The sequence below is a fragment of the Passer montanus genome, unplaced genomic scaffold, assembly GCF_014805655.1.
Source record: "Passer montanus isolate IOZ18808 unplaced genomic scaffold, ASM1480565v1 scaffold450, whole genome shotgun sequence".
In the NCBI taxonomy this organism is placed as follows: Eukaryota; Metazoa; Chordata; class Aves; order Passeriformes; family Passeridae; genus Passer; species Passer montanus.
Window position 1 is genome coordinate 7,166 of NW_024369374.1, and position 18,162 is coordinate 25,327.

The window sequence follows — 18,162 nt, forward strand, 5'->3', positions numbered from 1 at the left end:
CGGCTGTCACTCGGTCCCGGTGTCCTACTCCCGGTGTCCCGTTCCCGGTGTCCCGTTCCGGCTGTCACTCAGGATCCAGAGTTTTGGGACATGGGGTGTCCCGTTCCCGGTGTCCCGTTCCCGGTGTCCCGTTCCCGGCTGTCACTCAGTCCCGGGATCCCAGATCTGGAGTTTTGGTACACGCTGTCTCTCATTCCCGGTGTCCCGTTCCCGGCTGTCGCTCATTCCCGCTGTCCCGTTCCCGGTGTCCCGTTCCCGGCTGTCGCTCATTCCCGGTGTCCCGTTCCCGGCTGTCGCTCAGTCCCGGGATCCCAGCCAGGCTGGCTCAGGCCGGGGCAGCCCCAGCGGTGTCCCCTTCCCTGGGGACATCCCGGCCCGGCGGTGTCACCTGGGGGCGCTGCTGGCCCAGGGCTTGGCCCCGCGTTTCGGGATTATTTCGGGATGATCCCGATCCCGATCCCTGCCCTGGCCCCTCCCAGGTGGGCCGACAACTTCAGCGCTCCCGGCTGCGATGGGACGGCGGAGCACAAATTCCAGCACCCCTTCCTGCAGGTGAGATTCCCGATCCCAGCCCTATTCCCGATCCCAGCCCCATTCCCGATCCCAGCACCCCTTCCTGCAGGTGAGATTCCCGATCCCAGCCCTATTCCCGATCCCAGCCCCATTCCCGATCCCAGCACCCCTTCCTGCAGGTGAGATTCCCGACCCCAGCCCCATTCCTGATCCCAATCCCAATACCCCTTCCTGCAGGTGAGATACCCCAGCCCCATTCCCGACCCCAGCCCCATTCCTGGTCCCAACCCCATTCCTACAGGTGAGATTCCTGATCCCAGCCCAGGTCCCAGTTCCAGCCCCATTCCCAATCCCAACACCCATTCGTGCAGGTGAGATTCCCGATCCCAACCCCATTCCTGACCCCAGCCCCATTCCCGATCCCAACCCCATTCCCGATTCCAGCCCAGTTCCCAATTCCAGCCCCATTCCTGATCCCAGCCCACTTCCCAATTCCAGCCCCATTCCCAATTACAACCCCTTCCTGCAGGTGAGATTCCCAATCCCAGCCCCATTCCGGATTTGAGCCCAGTTCCCAATCCCGACACCCATTCCTGCAGGTGAGATTCTCAATTCCAGCCCCATTCCTGCAGGCGAACCCCAATATTCCCATTTCCAGCCCCCATTCCTATACTTGTACCCCATGTACCCCATTATTCCCATTTCTAACCCCCATCCCTAAAGGTGAACCCCATTATTCCCGTTTCCAGCCCCATTCCTGTACATGTACCCCATTATTCCCATTTCCAGCCCCATTCCTACAGGTGAACCCCATTATTCCCATTTCTAACCCCCATCCCTAAAGGTGAACCCCATTATTCCCATTTCTAACCCCCATCCCTAAAGGTGAACCCCATTATTCCTGTTTCCAGCCCCATTCCTGTACTTGTACCCCATTATTCCCATTTCCAACCCCCCATTCCTACAGGTAAACCCAATTATTCCCATTTCCAGCCCCCATTCCTATACTTGTACCCCATTACTCCCATTTCCAGCCCCATTCCTGTACTTGTACCCCATTGTTCCCGTTTTCAGCCCCATTCCTATGAGTGGACCCCAATATTCCCATTTCCAGCCCCATTCCTATACTTGTATCCCCTTATTCCCGTTTCCAGCCCCATTCCTGTGGATGAACCCTATTATACCCATTTCCAGCCCCAATCTTGTACTTGTACCCCATTATTCCCATTTCCAACCCCAATCCTGTACATGTACCCCATTATTCCCATTTCCAGCCCCATTCCTGTACTTGTACCCCATTATTCCCATTTCCCCCCCCATTCCTACCCCCGATCCCTTTCCCACCTCCCAGCCCCCGTTCCCAGCCGGCGCCGTGTCCCTCATCCCCCAGGCCGCCGGGATGTTCCTGGGGGAGCTTTCCTGCCTCCCGGTGTTCCACCTGCTGCTCCTGCGGGATCGGCGCCGCGCGGCTCCGGCCCCGGCCCCGGCCCCATCCCGACCCTTCCACCCGCTGCTGTTCCTGCCCCCGGCCCTGTGCGACATGGCGGGCACCAGCATCATGTACGTGGGTGAGTCCACGCCAGAATTCCCGCCGGGATCCGACGGAACCCCGTGAACCGCGGAATTTCTGGAAGTTTCCGCCGGGCCCTGAGCGCTTTTCCCGCAGCGTTGAACATGACCAGCGCCTCCAGCTTCCAGATGCTGCGGGGCTCCCTCATCATCTTCACCGGGCTCCTCTCCGTGGCGTTCCTGGGCCGGCGGCTGGAGTGGAGCCACTGGTCGGGAATTCTGCTCACCATCCTGGGGCTGGCGCTGGTGGGGCTGGCGGATCTGCGCGGCAGCGGCGGCACCGAGCACGGGCTGGCCGACGTCGTCACGGGTATCCCGGGAATGCCGGGGCACCGGGACGCGGGCTGGCACCGCGGGAATGCCGGGAATGCCGGGGCCCCGGGACATGGGCTGGCACCGTGGGAATGCCGGGAATGCCGGGGCCCCGGGACATGGGCTGGCACCGTGGGAATGCCGGGAATGCCGGGGCCCCGGGACATGGGCTGGCACCGCGGGAATGCCGGGAATGCCGGGGCACCGCGACATGGGCTGGCACCGCGGGTATCCCGGGAATGCCGGGGCACCGGGACATGGGCTGGTTGATGTCATTGCGGGTATCCCGGGAATGCCGGGGCACCGGGAGACGGGCTGGCATCATGGGTATTCCGGGAATGCCAGGGCACTGGGACACGGGCTGACACTCTGGGAATGTCGGGAATGCCGGAGCACTGGGACACGGGCTGGTATCCTGGGAATGCCAGGGCACTGGGACACAGGCTGGTATCACGGGTATCCCGGGAATGCCGGGGCATCGGGACATGGGCTGGCACCGTGGGTGTCTCGGGAATGCCGGGGCACTGGGACACGGGCTGGCATTGCGGGAATGCCGGGGCACTGGGACACGGGCTGGCATTGCGGGAATGCCGGGGCAGTGGGACATGGGCTGGCACCGTGGGTATCCCGGGAATGCTGGGGCAGTGGGATGGCCTTGGGATGGTGGGATCACTCCTTGGGATGCTGGCGTCACTCCTTGGAATGGTGGGATCACTCCTTGGAATGGTGGGAAAAATCCTTGGAATGCTGGGATCACTCCATGGATTGGTGGGATCACTCAATGGGATGGTGGCATCAGTCCAAGGATTGGTGGGATCACTCCATGGGATGGTGGGATCACTCCAAGGATTGGTGGGATCACTCCATGGATTGGTGGGATCACTTAAGCACAGACAAACGACTTCCCAACTAATTAAAGCTGCAAAGAAGCGTGGGCACGAGAGGAATATTGGAATATTTTCCCAAAGCCATGGTGGGGAGTCACAGACTCCTCCTTTGTTTTAGTTTTCCTGATATTTTTGTTGCTCTTTAACCAGAGTACGTGATTCCTGCCAGAGACATTTCTCACTGAACTCATTAACTCATTAACGATCTTAACTAAAACATGCGGTATTTCACGCAGACTCCTCCTTTGTTTATCCAAAAATGTTTTTACATATCCACCAGGTTTTTAAGGACACATAATACGTATTAATTACCTGCCTGCTTCATATTGCAATTAGCTGAATATTCATTACGGCTGCATAATTGTTCTCCCTTGATTGGGTCGGTGGGGTTTTGACATGAGGCAGTGGGCGTGTGGGAGGAAGAAAATCATCTTCCTCACGGCGAACTCTTCACCCACGGCCAGTCGGACCTTTTGACCTGCTGGTCACGCTCTAAGCCCGTCCTAACTCTTAGGTTATTCCTAAGGACGGGTTTTTTATGGCTCCTGCCCTTTTACCACGCTCCATCTGCCCCCTGTCGCTCCTAATTTTAGTTTTCCTGATATTTTTGTTGCTCTTTAACCAGAGTACGTGATTCCTGCCAGAGACATTTCTCACTGAACTCATTAACTCATTAACGATCTTAACTAAAACATGCGGTATTTCACTGTCTTAATTGTATTTCCAGCCGGCTCCTCCACTCACCTGCACTTTTCAATTAGCCTGATTACATTTCCAGCTGGCCCCTGGACTCATCACTCCTTGGAATGGGGGGAAAACTTCTTGGAATGGGGGGAGTCACTCCTTGGGATGGGGGGAATCACTCCTTGGAATGGGGGGAATCACTCCTTGGGATGGGGGGAATCACTCCTTGGAATGCAGGATCACTCCATGGAGTTGCAGGGGGGGTCATTTTTCTCCCACTTTCCTCCTCTCTTCCTTTTCCCTGTTTTCCCCCTTGTTATCCCTGCTGTTATCCAGGTTTTCCCTGTTGTTTTTCCTGTTTTCCCTGTTGTTATCCTGGTTTTCTCTGGTTTTCCTATTGTTTTCCCTGTTGTTTTCCCTGTTTTTTCCCTGTTGTTATCCCATTTTTCCCTGTCATTATCCCTGTTGTTTTACCTGTTGTTTTCCCTGTTTTTTCCCCTGTTGTTATCCCTGTTGTTTTCCCTGTTGTTATCCCGGTTTTCCCTGGTTTTTTCCCTGTTGTTTTCTTTGGTTTTTTTCCCTGTTGTTTTCCCTGTTATCTTGATTTTCTCTGTTGTTATCCCGGTTTTCCCTGTTTTTTTCCCTGTTGTTTTCCCTGGTTTTTTCCCCCTGTTGTTTTCCCAATTTTCCCTGGTTTTTTCCCTATTCTTTTCCCTGTTTTTTTCCCTGTTTTTTCCCTGTTTTTTTCCCCCTGTTGTTATCCAAATTTTCCCTGTTCTTTTCCCTGTTTTTTCCCCTGTTGTTATCCCTGTTCTCCCTGTTGTTTCCCCTGTTTTTTTCCCAATTTTCCCTGTTCTTTTCCCTGTTTTTTTCCCTGTTGTTTTCCCTGGTTTTTTTTCCCCTGTTGTTATCCCAATTTTCCCTGTTCTTTTCCCCGTTCTTTTCCCTGTTGTTTCCCCTGTTTTTTTCCCAATTTTCCCTGTTCTTTTCCCTGTTTTTTTCCCTGTTCTTTTCCCCGTTCTTTTCCCCATTGTTATCCCGATTTTCTCTGTTGCTTTCCCCATTCTTTTCCCTGTTGTTATCCCGATTTTCCCATTGTTACCCCGTTTTTCCCTCTTTTCCCAGGTGACCTCCTGATCCTGCTGGCCCAAGGCATCGTGTCCATCCAGATGGTGCTGGAGGAGAAATTCATCTTCAGCCACGACGTCCACCCGCTGCGCGCCGTGGGCACCGAAGGTCCGCGATCCCCCCCGCTCCCCGAAATCCCCGAATCCCCTCCAGCGGGAATTCCGCAGAAAAGATCCGCGGAAAAGATCCGTGGAAAAGATCCGCGGAAAAGATCTGTGGAAAAGATCCGCGGAAAAGACGCGAAACTCCCCGCAGGTCTCTTCGGCTTCTCCATCCTGGCGCTGCTGCTGGCGCCGCTGTCCTTCATCCCGGCGGGCCGGCTCTCCGGGAACCCGCGCGGCGCGCTGGAGGATCCCGCGGACGCCTGGTGCCAGATCCGCCGGGATCCCCGGATCCTGGCGCCGCTGCTGGCCAACGTGGGCAGCATCTCCTTCTTCAACTTCGCGGGGCTCAGCGTGACGCGGGAGCTGAGCGCGACCACGCGCACGGTGCTGGACAGCCTGCGCACGCTGCTGGTCTGGGCGCTCAGCCTGGCGCTCAGCTGGGAGCACTTCCACGCCCTCCAGATCCCGGGGTTCGCCCTGCTCCTGGCCGGAGCCGCGCTCTACAACGGCCTGCACCGCGCCCTGCGCCGCGCCGGGAATAACGGGGACACCGGGAATAATAACGGGGACAGCGGGAATAGCGGGGACAGCGGCCAGGAGAGGGAAGCGCTGCTGGGAGGGGATGGGGACGGTGACAACAGCCAGGGATGAGCGGAGGTTCCTTGGGATCGGCGTGGCGCGGAGTGGGATTGGGAATTGTCCCCGCAGGGAATGTCGGCCAGGGGTGGAGAGGCTGTGCCGGCTCTTCCCGCTGGGATACGGACCCACAGCCAGCTGTGCTGGAGCCTCTGCCCCATTCCCAGAGGATTGGGATTGGGATTGGGGCCACAGCCAGCTCTCCTGAGCCTCTGCCCCATTCCCTTGGGATTGGGATTGGGATTGGGGCCACAGCCAGCTCTCCTGAGCCTCTGCCCGATTCCCTTGGGATTGGGACTGGATTGGGGTTGGGATTGGGATTGGGATGGGGATTGGGATTGGGATGGGGATTGGGATTGGGATTGGGGCCACAGCCAGCTCTCCTGAGCCTCTGCCCAATTCCCTTGGGATTGGGACTGGATTGGGATTGGGGTTGGGATTGGGATTGGGATTGGGGCCGCAGCTGGCTGTGCCAGAGCCTCTGCCCCATTCCCAGGGGATTGGGACTGGATTGGGATTGGGATTGGGGGCCACAGCCGGCTCTGCCGGAGCCTCTGCCCCATTCCCAGGGGATTGGGATGGGATTGAGACTGGATTGGGATGGCATTGGGATTAGGATTGGGTTTGGGATTGGGATGGGTTTGAGCCTGGATCCACTCCCTTCCCAACCCATGTTCCCAATAAAGCCCCTCTGCCCATTCCATGGGGAGCTCTGGGGGGATCCTGCAGGACTTTGGGAATTCTCAGGGATGGCAAAGGACAGGGACTGTCCCCAGGGGTGTCCCAGCAGGATTTATTCCCCAGGGTCTCATCTGGGGGATCAGGACATGGCAGTTCCCCTGGCAGGGAAGCTCTTCCCTGGCCATGAGGGCCTGGAGGTCCCATCCCGATGGGATCCGGCTGATCCTCGGTGTCCCATGGGATGGGGACAGGCCCTGGCACTGGGATCCGTGAACTGGGACAGGCCCTGGCACTGGGATCCGTGTCCATGGCACTGGGACAGGCCCTGGCACTGGGATCCGTGTCCATGGCACTGGGACAGGCCCTGGCACTGGGATCCGTGTCCATGATCTGGGATAGGCCCTGGCACTGGGATCCGTGTCCATGATCTGGGATAGGCCCTGGCACTGGGATCCGTGTCCAGGATCTGGGATAGGCCCTGGCACTGGGATCCGTGTCCAGGATCTGGGATAGGCCCTGGCACTGGGATCCGTGTCCAGGATCTGGGATAGGCCCTGGCACTGGGATCCGTGTCCATGATCTGGGACAGGCCCTGGCACTGGGATCCATGAACTGGGACAGGCCCTGGCATTGGGATCCAGGCACTGGGACAGGTTCTGGCACTGGGATCCATGAACTGGGACAGGCCCTGGCACTGGGATCCATGTCCATGGCACTGGGACAGGCCCTGGCACTGGGATCCATGAACTGGGACAGGCCCTGGCATTGGGATCCAGGCACTGGGACAGGCCCTGGCACTGGGATCCAGGTACTGGGACAGGCCCTGACACTGGGATTGTGAACTGGGACAGGCCCTGGCACTGGGATCCATGTCCATGGCACTGGGACAGGCCCTGGCACTGGGATCCAGGCACTGGGACAGGCCCTGGCACTGGGATCCGTGTCCATGGGATGGGCACAGATTCCCAATCCTGGGTGGCTCCTGCTGGATCAGATTTGGGAACAGATCCTCATTCCTCAACTCCACAATTCCACAATGACGGAACAGCAGAAAATTCCGAGGCAGTTTTTCCTCCTTCTTCCCTCAGGATTATCCCAAAAACTCCAGAGGCAGAGCCAGGGCGTTCAACTCTACCTTTATTTTCCGTTTGGGGCCCCGCAGGCTCCCGGCAGCAGGAAGGGTTAGGAGGGGAGGGCTGGCAGCCATGGTGCCAATTCCCCCTGGGAAGGGGGATCCGGAGGGGCGGCAGCAATGCCCGGCTACTCTCTGGGAAGGAAGGAAGGAAAATTCGGGATGAGCCCGACTGGGGATGAGCTGTTATCCACGGGGGGGTTCGGGGAGGTCCCAAAGGACTCACACGGCGTTCTCCTTGAAGCGCTGCAGCGCCTGCTGCGCCACGCTCTCCATGAAGCGGGGGTCGTCCCAGGGGATGTCCCCGGGCACGGTCAGCGCCAGCGGCTCCGAGTCGAAGAGCTGCACGGTCACCTGCGTGTCCGGCGGCGACGAGGGATCCTCGGGATTCGGAGCCTTGGACAGCACCTGGAACCGCCACGCCGGGGTCATCCCGCGGCAGGTTCTGGGTTTGTCAAGTCGGGAGAGCCCCGGGAGGGCCCCTGACCTTGGCTCCCGGCCCATCCCGGCATCCGGCAGAGCAATTCCCAGCCGGAGCACAAAGAGCCCTTTGTGGCCCTGTCCCACTTTCTGCCTGCCCAGTTCCCAGCCCTGTTCCCGGCCCCAGTCCTCACCGTGGTGACCTGCAGGAAGCCGTCGGATCCCATGGAATGGTTGGCCAGGCGGGACACCCAGCCGAACTGGCGGTTCAGCTGGTCCAGCAGGCCGGAGGTGTTGAGCATTTCCTCCTGGAACTCCCGGAGCAGGGAATCGTAGCGGCGCGTGAAGCGCTCGGCCACGCGCACCGCGTCCTCCAGCTGCTCCCGCAGCTCCTGCTGCGAGGGATCCTCCTGCCCGCAGTCTGGGATGGCGTGGGATGGGGTCAGCACGGCCCTGGGGGGTTCATCCCACCCCGCCCCATCCCATCCTGCCCCATCCCATCCCCTCAGACCCCAAAATGCACCCCCAAAACCCCCCCGACCCACCACATGCACCCCAAACTCTGAATTGTGCCCCCCATCCCCGCTCCCATTCCCATCTCCAGTCCCATCACCATTCCTGTTCCCATTCCCATCCCTGTTCTCACTCTCACTCCCATTCCCTTTCCTGTTCCCATTCCCATCCCCATCTGCATCCCTGTTCCTGTTCCATCCCCGTTCCCTTTCCCATCCCATTCCCATCCCTGTCCCCATTTTCAGCTTCCCATTCCCATTCCCAGTTTTCCATCTCCTTTCCCGTCCCATTCCCATCCCCATTCCTGTTCCCATTCCCATCTGCATCCCTTTTTCTGTTCCATTCCCATTCGCATCCCCATTCCCAGTTTTCCATCTCCTTTCCCATCCCCATCCCTGTTCCCGTTCCCATTCCCGTCCCTGTTCCCATTCCCATCCCCATCCCTGTTTCTGTTCCATCCCCATTCCCATTCCCATCCCTATTCCCATCCCCACCCCCATTCCTGTCCCTCTTCCCATTCCCATTCCTCATTCCCATCCCCATCCCTGTTTCTTTCCATCCCCATTCCCAGTTTTCCATCCCCATCCCCAATCTCATTCCCATTCTCGTCCTAATCCCCATCCCCGTTCCCATCCCCGTTCCCATCCCTGTTCCCATCCCCATTCCCGTTCCCATTCCCATCCCCATCCCTGTCCCCATTTCCCATCCCCATCCCCATCCCAAATCCCATCCCCCTCCCTGTTTCTGTTCCATCCCCATTCCCAGTTTTCCATCCCCAATCTCATTCCCATCCTCGTCCTAATCCCCATCCCTGTTCCCATCCCCATCCCTGTCCCCATTCCCATTCCCATCCCTGTTCCCATTCCCGTCCCGGTTCCCGTTCCCATCCCTGTCCGCATTTCCATTCCCATGCCCATCCCTTTTCCCATTCTCATCCCCATTCCTGTTCCCCATCCCCATCGTTCCCATTCCTGTTCCCATCCCCATTCCCGTTCCTATCCCCGTTCCCATTCCCGTTCCATCCCCATTCCCATTCCCGTTCCATCCCCATTCCCATTCCCGTTCCCATCCCCATTCCCATTCCCGTTCCATCCCCATTCCCATTCCCGTTCCCATCCCCATTCCCATTCCCGTTCCCGTTCCCATTCCCGTTCCCATCCCCATTCCCGCTCCTATCCCCATTCCCATTCCCCATCCCCATTCCCATCCCCATCCCACCCCCATTCCCATTCCCGTTCCCTGTGCCCATTCCCACCCCCATTCCCATTCCTGTCCCTGTTCCCATCCCCAGTTCCCATCCCAGTTCCCATTCCCATTCCCCATTCCCGTTCCCATCCCCATCCCCATCCCACCCCATCCCTTCCCCATTCCTGTTCCCATTCCCATCCCTATCCCCATCCCCAGTTCCCATCCCCAATCCCATCCCCATCCCCGTTCCCGTTCCCATCCCCATTCCCGTCCCCATCCCTATCCCCATCCCCAGTTCCCGTCCCCGTTCCCATTCCCATTCCCATCCCCGTTCCCGTCCCCGTTCCCGGCTCACCCAGGGCCAGGATCTCCCGGCACTGCTCGCACTCATCCCGCATCCGCAGGCAGCCGGCCGAGTTCCGCCGGATCTCCCGGCAAACCATCCGGTCATCGCTGAAATTCCGGGATTCTGCGGGAATTCCGGGCCGGCCTCAGCTCCCCAAATCCCCCCCGCTGCCAGAAAAGCCATTTTTTCCCTGGAATTTGGGCCCCTCCCGTCCCCAGGGCTGCGTTGGCAGACGGTGACGGCACCGGCTGTGACATTCCCAAAAAAAACATCGGCTGCAATCCCCAAGAAAACCAAACGGCAAAAAGACATCGGCTGTAATCCCAAAAAAAAACAAACAGCAAAAAAACATCGGCAGCAATCCCGAAAAAAAGGCAACCAGCAAAAAAACATCGGCAGCAATCCAAAAAAACAACCTAACATCTGCAACATTCCCAAAAAAAACCACCTGCAATATTCCTTAAAAAAACCACATGCAATATTCCCAAAAAACCCAAACACCTGCGAGATTCCCTCCAAAAAAAATCAGCAGCATTCCCAGAAAAACCAAATATTTGCAACATTCCCAAGAAAACCATCAGCAGCATTCCCAGAAAAAAAAAACCACCCACAACATTCCCAACAAAACCCCACTCCTGTGCTGGCAGCTGGGATCGAGGTGGGAAAACACCCCAAACCCCAGCCCACCACCAGTGGAGCTCCTGACTCCCAGGTTTCCATGGGAATTCCCGTTAGGGAACCCTCTGAATCCTCCAAAGTCGCAAAGGATTTTCTGGGAATCTTTTCTCAGAATCCTCTGAATCCTCCAAAGTTGCAAAGGATTTTCTTTTCTCAGAATCCTCCAAAGTCGCAAAGGATTTTCTGGGAATCTTTTCTCAGAATCCTCAGAAGTCCCAAAGGATTTTCTGGGAATCTTTTCTCAGAATAATCCTCAGAAGTTTTGAGGATTTTCTGGGAATCTTTTCTTAGACTCCTCCAAAGTTGCAAAGGATTTTCTGGGAATCTTTTCTCAGAATCCTCAGAATCCTCTAAAGTTCAAAAGGATTTTCTGGGAATCCTTTCTCAGAATCCTCCAAAGCTGCAAAGGATTTTCTGGGAATCTTTCCTCAGAATAATCCTCAGAAGTTTCGAGGATTCTCGACAACTCTTTCCCCTAAACCCACCGGAATTTGGGATCCCCCACCGGCGACCCCGCTTCCCTCCCTCCTACCTGTCGCGAACTCTCCGGAGAGATTCTCCCAGCCGCCCTGGGCGTCCTCCAGCATGCGCTGGGTGATCTGGAAGAGCGGCTGGAAGAGCTGCTGGAAGCCGCCGTGGCGGTGCGGGAAGAAGGGGAAGAAGCCCCCGGAGAAGCGGCGGAAGCGGCGCGGGAAGCGCAGCCGCTGCACCGGCGGCCGCAGCGCCTCGCGGAAGCCGCCGAAGGGCGCCTGGAAGAAGGGATGGAGGCGGCCCTGGACCTGGGAGCTGTCCTGCAGGATGTCCTGGACGCCGTCCTCCAGGAGGCCGAAGCGCTCCTCCAGGTCCTGCAGCTGCCGCTCCTGGCGCTCGTCGCGCTCCAGCAGCGAGTCCAGGCGCTCGCCGTCCACCCAGATGGAGATGGGAGACGAGTGGTTCAGGAATTCCTCCAGCTGGGAATGGGAACGGCAACGGGGTCAGAAACCGGGATCCCTGGGCTGTGTGGGATCCCCTGACCTCTGGGAACGGGGTCAAAGCCCAGCCATTCCTGGGATCCCACACCTGGAGATCCTCTGGGAACGGGGCCAAAGCCCAGCCATTCCTGGGATCCCCCACCTGGAGATCCTCTGGGAACGGGGCCAAAGCCCAGCCATTCCTGGGATCCCCCACCTGGAGATCCTCTGGGAACGGGGTCAGAACCCAGGATCCCTGGGGTATGTGGGATCCCAGACCTGGAGACCCTCTGGAAACGGGGTCAGAATGGGGTCAGAAACTGGGATCCCTGGGCTGTGTGGGATCCTGCACCTGGAGACCCTCTGGGAACGGGGTCAGAACCCAGCCATTCCCGGGATCCCCTACCTGGAGACCCTCTAGGAATGGGGTCAGTACCCAGAATCTCTGGGGCATGTGGGATCCCAGACCTGCAGACCCTCTGGGAACAGGGTCAGAACCCAGCCACTCCCAGGATCCCACACCTGGAGACCCTCTGGGAATGGGGTCAGAGCCCAGGATCCCTGTGCCATGTGGGATCCTGCAGATGGAGACCCTCTGGGAACGGGGTCAGAACCCAGCCACTCCCAGGATCCCACACCTGGAGATCCTCTGGGAATGGGATCAAAACCCAGCCAACACCTGGAGACCCTCTGGGAATGGGGTCAGAAACTGGGATCCCTGTGCCATGTGGGATCCTGCAGATGGAGACCCAACTGGGATCCCACACCTGGAGATCCTCTGGGAATAGGGTCAGAAACTGGGATCCCTGTGCCATGTGGGATCCTGCAGATGGAGACCCTCTGGGAACGGGGTCAAAACCCAGCCATTCCTCAGATTCCACACCTGGAGACCCTCTGGGAATGGGGTCAAAACCCAACCATTCTTGGGATCCTCGTGCCATGTGGGATCCTGCACCTGAGACCCTCTGGGAATGGGATCAAAACCCAGCCATTCCTGGGATCCCACACCCGGAGACCCTCTGGGAATGGGATCAAACCTGGCTATTCCCGGGATCCCAGACCTGGAGACCCTCTGGGAACGGGGTCAGAAGCCAGCTATTCCTCAGATTCCACACCTGGAGACCCTCTGGGAATGGGGTCAGAAACTGGGATCCCTGTGCCATGTGGGATCCTGCAGATGGAGACCCTCTGGGAACGGGGTCAAAACCCAGCCATTCCCAGGATCCTGGACCTGGAGATCCTCTGGGAACGGGGTCAAAACCCAGCCATTCCCGGGATCCTGCACCTGGAGATCCTCTGGGAACGGGGTCAGAACCCAGGATCTCTGGGCTGTGTGGGATCCCAGACCTGGAGAACCTCTGGGAACAGGGTCAGAACTCAGACATTCCTGAGATCCCACACCTGGAGACCATCTGTGAATGGGATCAAAACCCAGCCATTCCTGGAATCCCACACCCGGATACCCTCTGGGAATGGGATCAACCCTGGCTATTCCCGGGATCCCAGACCTGGAGGACCTCTGGGAACAGGGTCAGAACTCAGCCATTCCTGAGATCCCACACCTGGAGATCCTCTGGGAACGGGGTCAGAACCCAGCCATTCCTGGAATCCCACACCCGGATACCCTCTGGGAATGGGATCAACCCTGGCTATTCCCGGGATCCCAGACCTGGAGATCCTCTGGGAACGGGGTCAGAACCCAGCCATTCCTGGGATCCCTGTGCCATGTGGGATCCCCCACCCAGAGACCCTCTGGTAACGGGGTCAAAACCCAGCCATTCCTGGGATCCCACACCCGGAGACCCTCTGGGAATGGGATCAAACCTGGCTATTCCCGGGATCCCACACCTGGAGACCCTCTGGGAACGGGGTCAGAAGCCAGCCATTCCTGGGATCCTCGTGCCATGTGGGATCCTGCACCTGAGACCCTCTGGGAATGGGATCAAACCTGGCTATTCCCGGGATCCCACACCTGGAGACCCTCTGGGAACGGGGTCAGAAGCCAGCTATTCCTCAGATTCCACACCTGGAGACCCTCTGGGAATGGGGTCAAAACCCAACCATTCTTGGGATCCTCGTGCCATGTGGGATCCTGCACCTGAGACCCTCTGGGAATGGGATCAAACCTGGCTATCCCCAGGATCCCACACCTGAGACCCTCTGGGAATGGGATCAAAACCCAGCCTCTGGTAACGGGGTCAAAACCCAGCCATTCCTGGGATCCCACACCCGGAGACCCTCTGGGAATGGGATCAAACCTGGCTATTCCCGGGATCCCAGACCTGGAGACCCTCTGGGAACGGGGTCAGAAGCCAGCTATTCCTCAGATTCCACACCTGGAGACCCTCTGGGAATGGGGTCAAAACCCAACCATTCTTGGGATCCTCGTGCCATCCAGGATCCCACACCTGAGACCCTCTGGGAATGGGATCAAAACCCAGCCATAACTGGGATCCCACACCTGAGACCCTCTGGGAATGGGATCAAAACCCAGCTGTTCCTGGGATCCCACACCTGGAGATCCTCTGGGAACGGGGTCAGAACCCAGGATCCCTGGGCCATGTGGGATCCCCCACCCGGAGACCCTCAGGTAACGGGGTCAAAACCCAGCCATTCTGGGGATCCCACACCTGGAGATCCTCTGGGAATAGGATCAAAACCTGGGATCCCTGGGGCATGTGGGATCCTGCACATGGAGACCCTCTGGGAATGGGATCAAAACCCAGCTGTTCCTCGTTTTTTCCTGTTGTTTCCCTGCTGTTTCTCCGGTGTTTCCCAGTTGTTTCCCCATTGTCTGCTTGTATTTCCTTGTTATTTTCCTGTTGTTTCCCTGGTATTTCCTTGGTGTTTTCCCATTGTTTCCCCAGTATTTCCCAGTTTTTCCCCGCTGTTTCCCCATAGTTTCCTGGTATCTCCCCATAATTTCCATGCTGTTTCCCCATTATTTCCTTGTTGTTTCCCTGGTATTTCCTTGGTGTTTCCCCATTGTTTTCCCATTGTATCCCCAGTATTTCCCTGTTGTTTCCCAGTTGTTTTCTCATATTTCCTTGTTATTTCCCTGGTGTTTCCCCATTGCTTTCCCAGTATTTCCTCATTATTTCCTCAGCATTTCCCCACTGTTTCCCTGCTGCTTCCTGGTGTCTCCCCCTAATTTCCATGCTGTTTCCTCATTATTTCCCCATTGTTTCCCCGCTGTTTCCTGTTGTTTTCCCATTGTTTCCCAGTTGTTTTCTCACATTTCCTTGTTATTTCCCTGGTGTTTCCCTGGTGTTTCCCCATTGCTTTCCCAGTATTTCCTCATTATCTCCCCAGTATTTCCCATTTTTTCCCCACTGTTTCCTGATGTCTCCCCAAAATTTCCATGCTGTGTCCCCGCTGTTTCCTCGTTGTTTCCCGGTATTTCCCTGCTGTTTCCCTGGTGTTTCCCAGTATTTCCCTGCTGTTTCCTCATTGTTTCCCAGTATTTCCCCGGTGTTTCCTCGTTGTTTCCCGGTATTTCCCTGCTCTTTCCCGGTATTTCCTCGGTGTTTCTCCACTTTTTCCTGGTATTTCCCCGGTGTTTCTCCACTTTTTCCCGGTATTTCCCCGGTGTTTCCCGGTATTTCCCCGGTGTTTCTCCACTTTTTCCCGGTATTTCCCCGGTGTTTCCCAGTATTTCCCTGGTGTTTCTCCACTTTTTCCCGGTATTTCCCCGGTGTTTCCCGGTATTTCCCGGTGTTTCTCCACTTTTTCCCGGTATTTCCCCGGTGTTTCTCCACTTTTTCCCGGTATTCTGGGAATAGGATCAAAACCTGGGATCCCTGGGGCATGTGGGATCCTGCACATGGAGACCCTCTGGGAATGGGATCAAAACCCAGCTGTTCCTCGTTTTTTCCTGTTGTTTCCCTGCTGTTTCTCCGGTGTTTCCCAGTTGTTTCCCCATTGTCTGCTTGTATTTCCTTGTTATTTTCCTGTTGTTTCCCTGGTATTTCCTTGGTGTTTCCCCATTGTTTTCCCATTGAATCCCCAGTATTTCCCTGTTGTTTCCCAGTTGTTTTCTCATATTTCCTTGTTATTTCCCTGGTGTTTCCCCATTGCTTTCCCAGTATTTCCTCATTATTTCCTCAGCATTTCCCCACTGTTTCCCTGCTGCTTCCTGGTGTCTCCCCCTAATTTCCATGCTGTTTCCTCATTATTTCCCCATTGTTTCCCCGCTGTTTCCTGTTGTTTTCCCATTGTTTCCCAGTTGTTTTCTCACATTTCCTTGTTATTTCCCTGGTGTTTCCCTGGTGTTTCCCCATTGCTTTCCCAGTATTTCCTCATTATCTCCCCAGTATTTCCCATTTTTTCCCCACTGTTTCCTGATGTCTCCCCAAAATTTCCATGCTGTGTCCCCGCTGTTTCCTCGTTGTTTCCCGGTATTTCCCTGCTGTTTCCCTGGTGTTTCCCAGTATTTCCCTGCTGTTTCCTCATTGTTTCCCAGTATTTCCCCGGTGTTTCCTCGTTGTTTCCCGGTATTTCCCTGCTCTTTCCCGGTATTTCCCCAGTGTTTCTCCACTTTTTCCTGGTATTTCCCCGTTTTTCCCCGGTATTTCCCGGTGTTTCCCTGGTGTTTCTCCACTTTTTCCCGGTATTTCCCCGGTGTTTCCCGGTATTTCCCCAGTGTTTCTCCACTTTTTCCCGGTATTTCCCTGTTGTTTCCCGGTATTTCCCTGCTGTTTCCCGGTATTTCCCCGTTGTTTCCCTGTTGTTTCCCGGTATTTCCCCACTTTTTCCCGGTATTTCCCCGTTGTTTCCCGGTATTTCCCCAGTGTTTCCCGGTATTTCCCCGTTGTTTCCCCACTGTTTCCCCGCTGTTTCCCAGTATTTCCCCGTTGTTTCCCCGGTGTTTCCCGGTATTTCCCCGGCGTTTCCCCGGAGCGTTCCCCTTGCCATGGGCCTCACCTGGCGGCCCACGAGCCCGGCGCCGCTGCGGCAGGTGCGGGAGTAGAAGCGGAGGCAGCGCTGCCGCAGGCAGGGCTTGCAGCGCTCCCACAGCGCCAGCACCGAGGCGTTGCAGCGCTCGCCCCGCGCCGACAGCTCCTGCTCCTTCTGCCGCGCCAGCTGCACCGCTTCCTGCCGGGAACGCCGCCGTCACACCGGCGTCCCCAGAGCCCTGGGACACCCCAATCCCAGCACGGCATTCCCGGGGTCCTGGGACACCCCAATCCCAGCACGGCATTCCCGGGGTCCTGGGACACCCCAATCCCAGCACGGCATTCCCGGGGTCCTGGGACACCCCAATCCCAGCACGGCATTCCCGGGGTCCTGGGACACCCCAATCCCAGCACGGCATTCCCGGGGTCCTGGGACACCCCAATCCCAGCACGGCATTCCCGGGGTCCTGGGACACCCCAATCCCAGCACGGCATTCCCGGGGTCCTGGGACACCCCAATCCCAGCACGGCATTCCCGGGGTCCTGGGACACCCCAATCCCAGCACGGCATTCCCGGGGTCCTGGGACACCCCAATCCCAGCACGGCATTCCCGGGGTCCTGGGACACCCCAATCCCAGCACGGCATTCCCGGGGTCCTGGGACACCCCAATCCCAGCACGGCATTCCCAGAGCCCTGGGACACCCCAATCCCACACGGCATTCCCAGGGTCCTGGGACACCCCAATCCCAGCAGCATTCCCAGGGTCCTGAGACACCCCCAATCCCAGCACGGCATTCCCAGAGCCCTGGGACACCCCAACTCCCACACGGCATTCCCAGAGCCCTGGGACACCCCAATCCCAGCACGGGGGAAAGTTGGGGGAAAGTGGGGGGGAAATGGAGGGGAAAATGTGGAAAAATTGGGGAAAAGTGGGGGGAAATTGGGGGGAAAGTACAGAAAAGTGGGGGGAAATTGGGGGCAAAATTGGGGAAAATATGGGGGAAATACAGAGAAAAGATGAGGGAAATTGGGGCAAATTGCAGAAAAATTCAGGGAAAAGTGAGGGGAAATTGGAGAAACCAGGGGGAAAATTGGGGGAAAATTGGGGGAAAGAGACCCTGTGATCGCCTCTTCCCAAACCCCCCAAAATGAAAACCCGTGACCCCCCCCGAGGGTGCGACCCCCCCGCAAAATGTGACCCTGTGACCCCCAAGCCCCCCAAATGAAAACCTGTGACAACCCCTGGGGGTGTGACCCCCCCAAAATGAAAATCCACGGCCCTCCCATCACCCAAACCCCCCAAAATGTGACCCTGTGACCCCCCCCAAAATTAAAACCTGTGACCCCCCCCTCCCAAAGGGCGACCTTGCCCCAAAATGAGACTCTGTGATGTCCCCAAACCCCCCCAAAATGAGACCCCGTGACCCCCCCAAATTAAAATCCATGACCCCCTGTCCCCCAAACGAGACCCCGTGACCCCCCTCCCCCAAACCCCCCCAATTTAAACCCAGCCCCCCAAATCCC

The 18,162-nt window shown here is 57.3% G+C and overlaps 2 protein-coding genes across 6 annotated transcripts; one reads left to right on the forward strand and one right to left on the reverse strand.

The window, feature by feature from the left end:
• The first annotated feature begins 251 nt into the window (after positions 1 to 251).
• On the forward strand, positions 252 to 6,130 carry SLC35F6 (solute carrier family 35 member F6). 5 transcript variants are annotated; one of them, XM_039721556.1, is made up of 7 exons: positions 470 to 552; positions 1,043 to 1,112; positions 1,904 to 2,081; positions 2,180 to 2,421; positions 2,705 to 2,837; positions 5,091 to 5,201; positions 5,349 to 6,130. In XM_039721556.1, exons 3-7 carry the CDS (start codon positions 1,913 to 1,915, stop codon positions 5,846 to 5,848), a joined length of 1,155 nt encoding a protein of 384 aa, XP_039577490.1. In that variant the 5' UTR covers positions 470 to 552; positions 1,043 to 1,112; positions 1,904 to 1,912; the 3' UTR covers positions 5,849 to 6,130. The 5 variants fall into 5 exon arrangements, with proteins under 5 accessions (XP_039577489.1, XP_039577488.1, XP_039577487.1 ...); XM_039721555.1 differs by lacking the exon at positions 1,043 to 1,112 and having other exon boundaries at positions 252 to 552; positions 1,904 to 2,073; XM_039721554.1 differs by lacking the exon at positions 1,043 to 1,112 and having other exon boundaries at positions 252 to 552; positions 1,904 to 2,073; positions 2,205 to 2,421.
• Positions 6,131 to 7,631: 1,501 nt separating this feature from the next.
• On the reverse strand, positions 7,632 to 16,847 carry CLU (clusterin; the record flags this gene model as incomplete). Its single annotated transcript, XM_039721559.1, has 6 exons — positions 7,632 to 7,781; positions 7,873 to 8,054; positions 8,261 to 8,487; positions 10,123 to 10,236; positions 11,324 to 11,741; positions 16,665 to 16,847. Coding segments are annotated over 6 exons (1,131 nt in total), but the record flags the coding sequence as incomplete, so codon positions are not given.
• Positions 16,848 to 18,162: the final 1,315 nt, after the last annotated feature.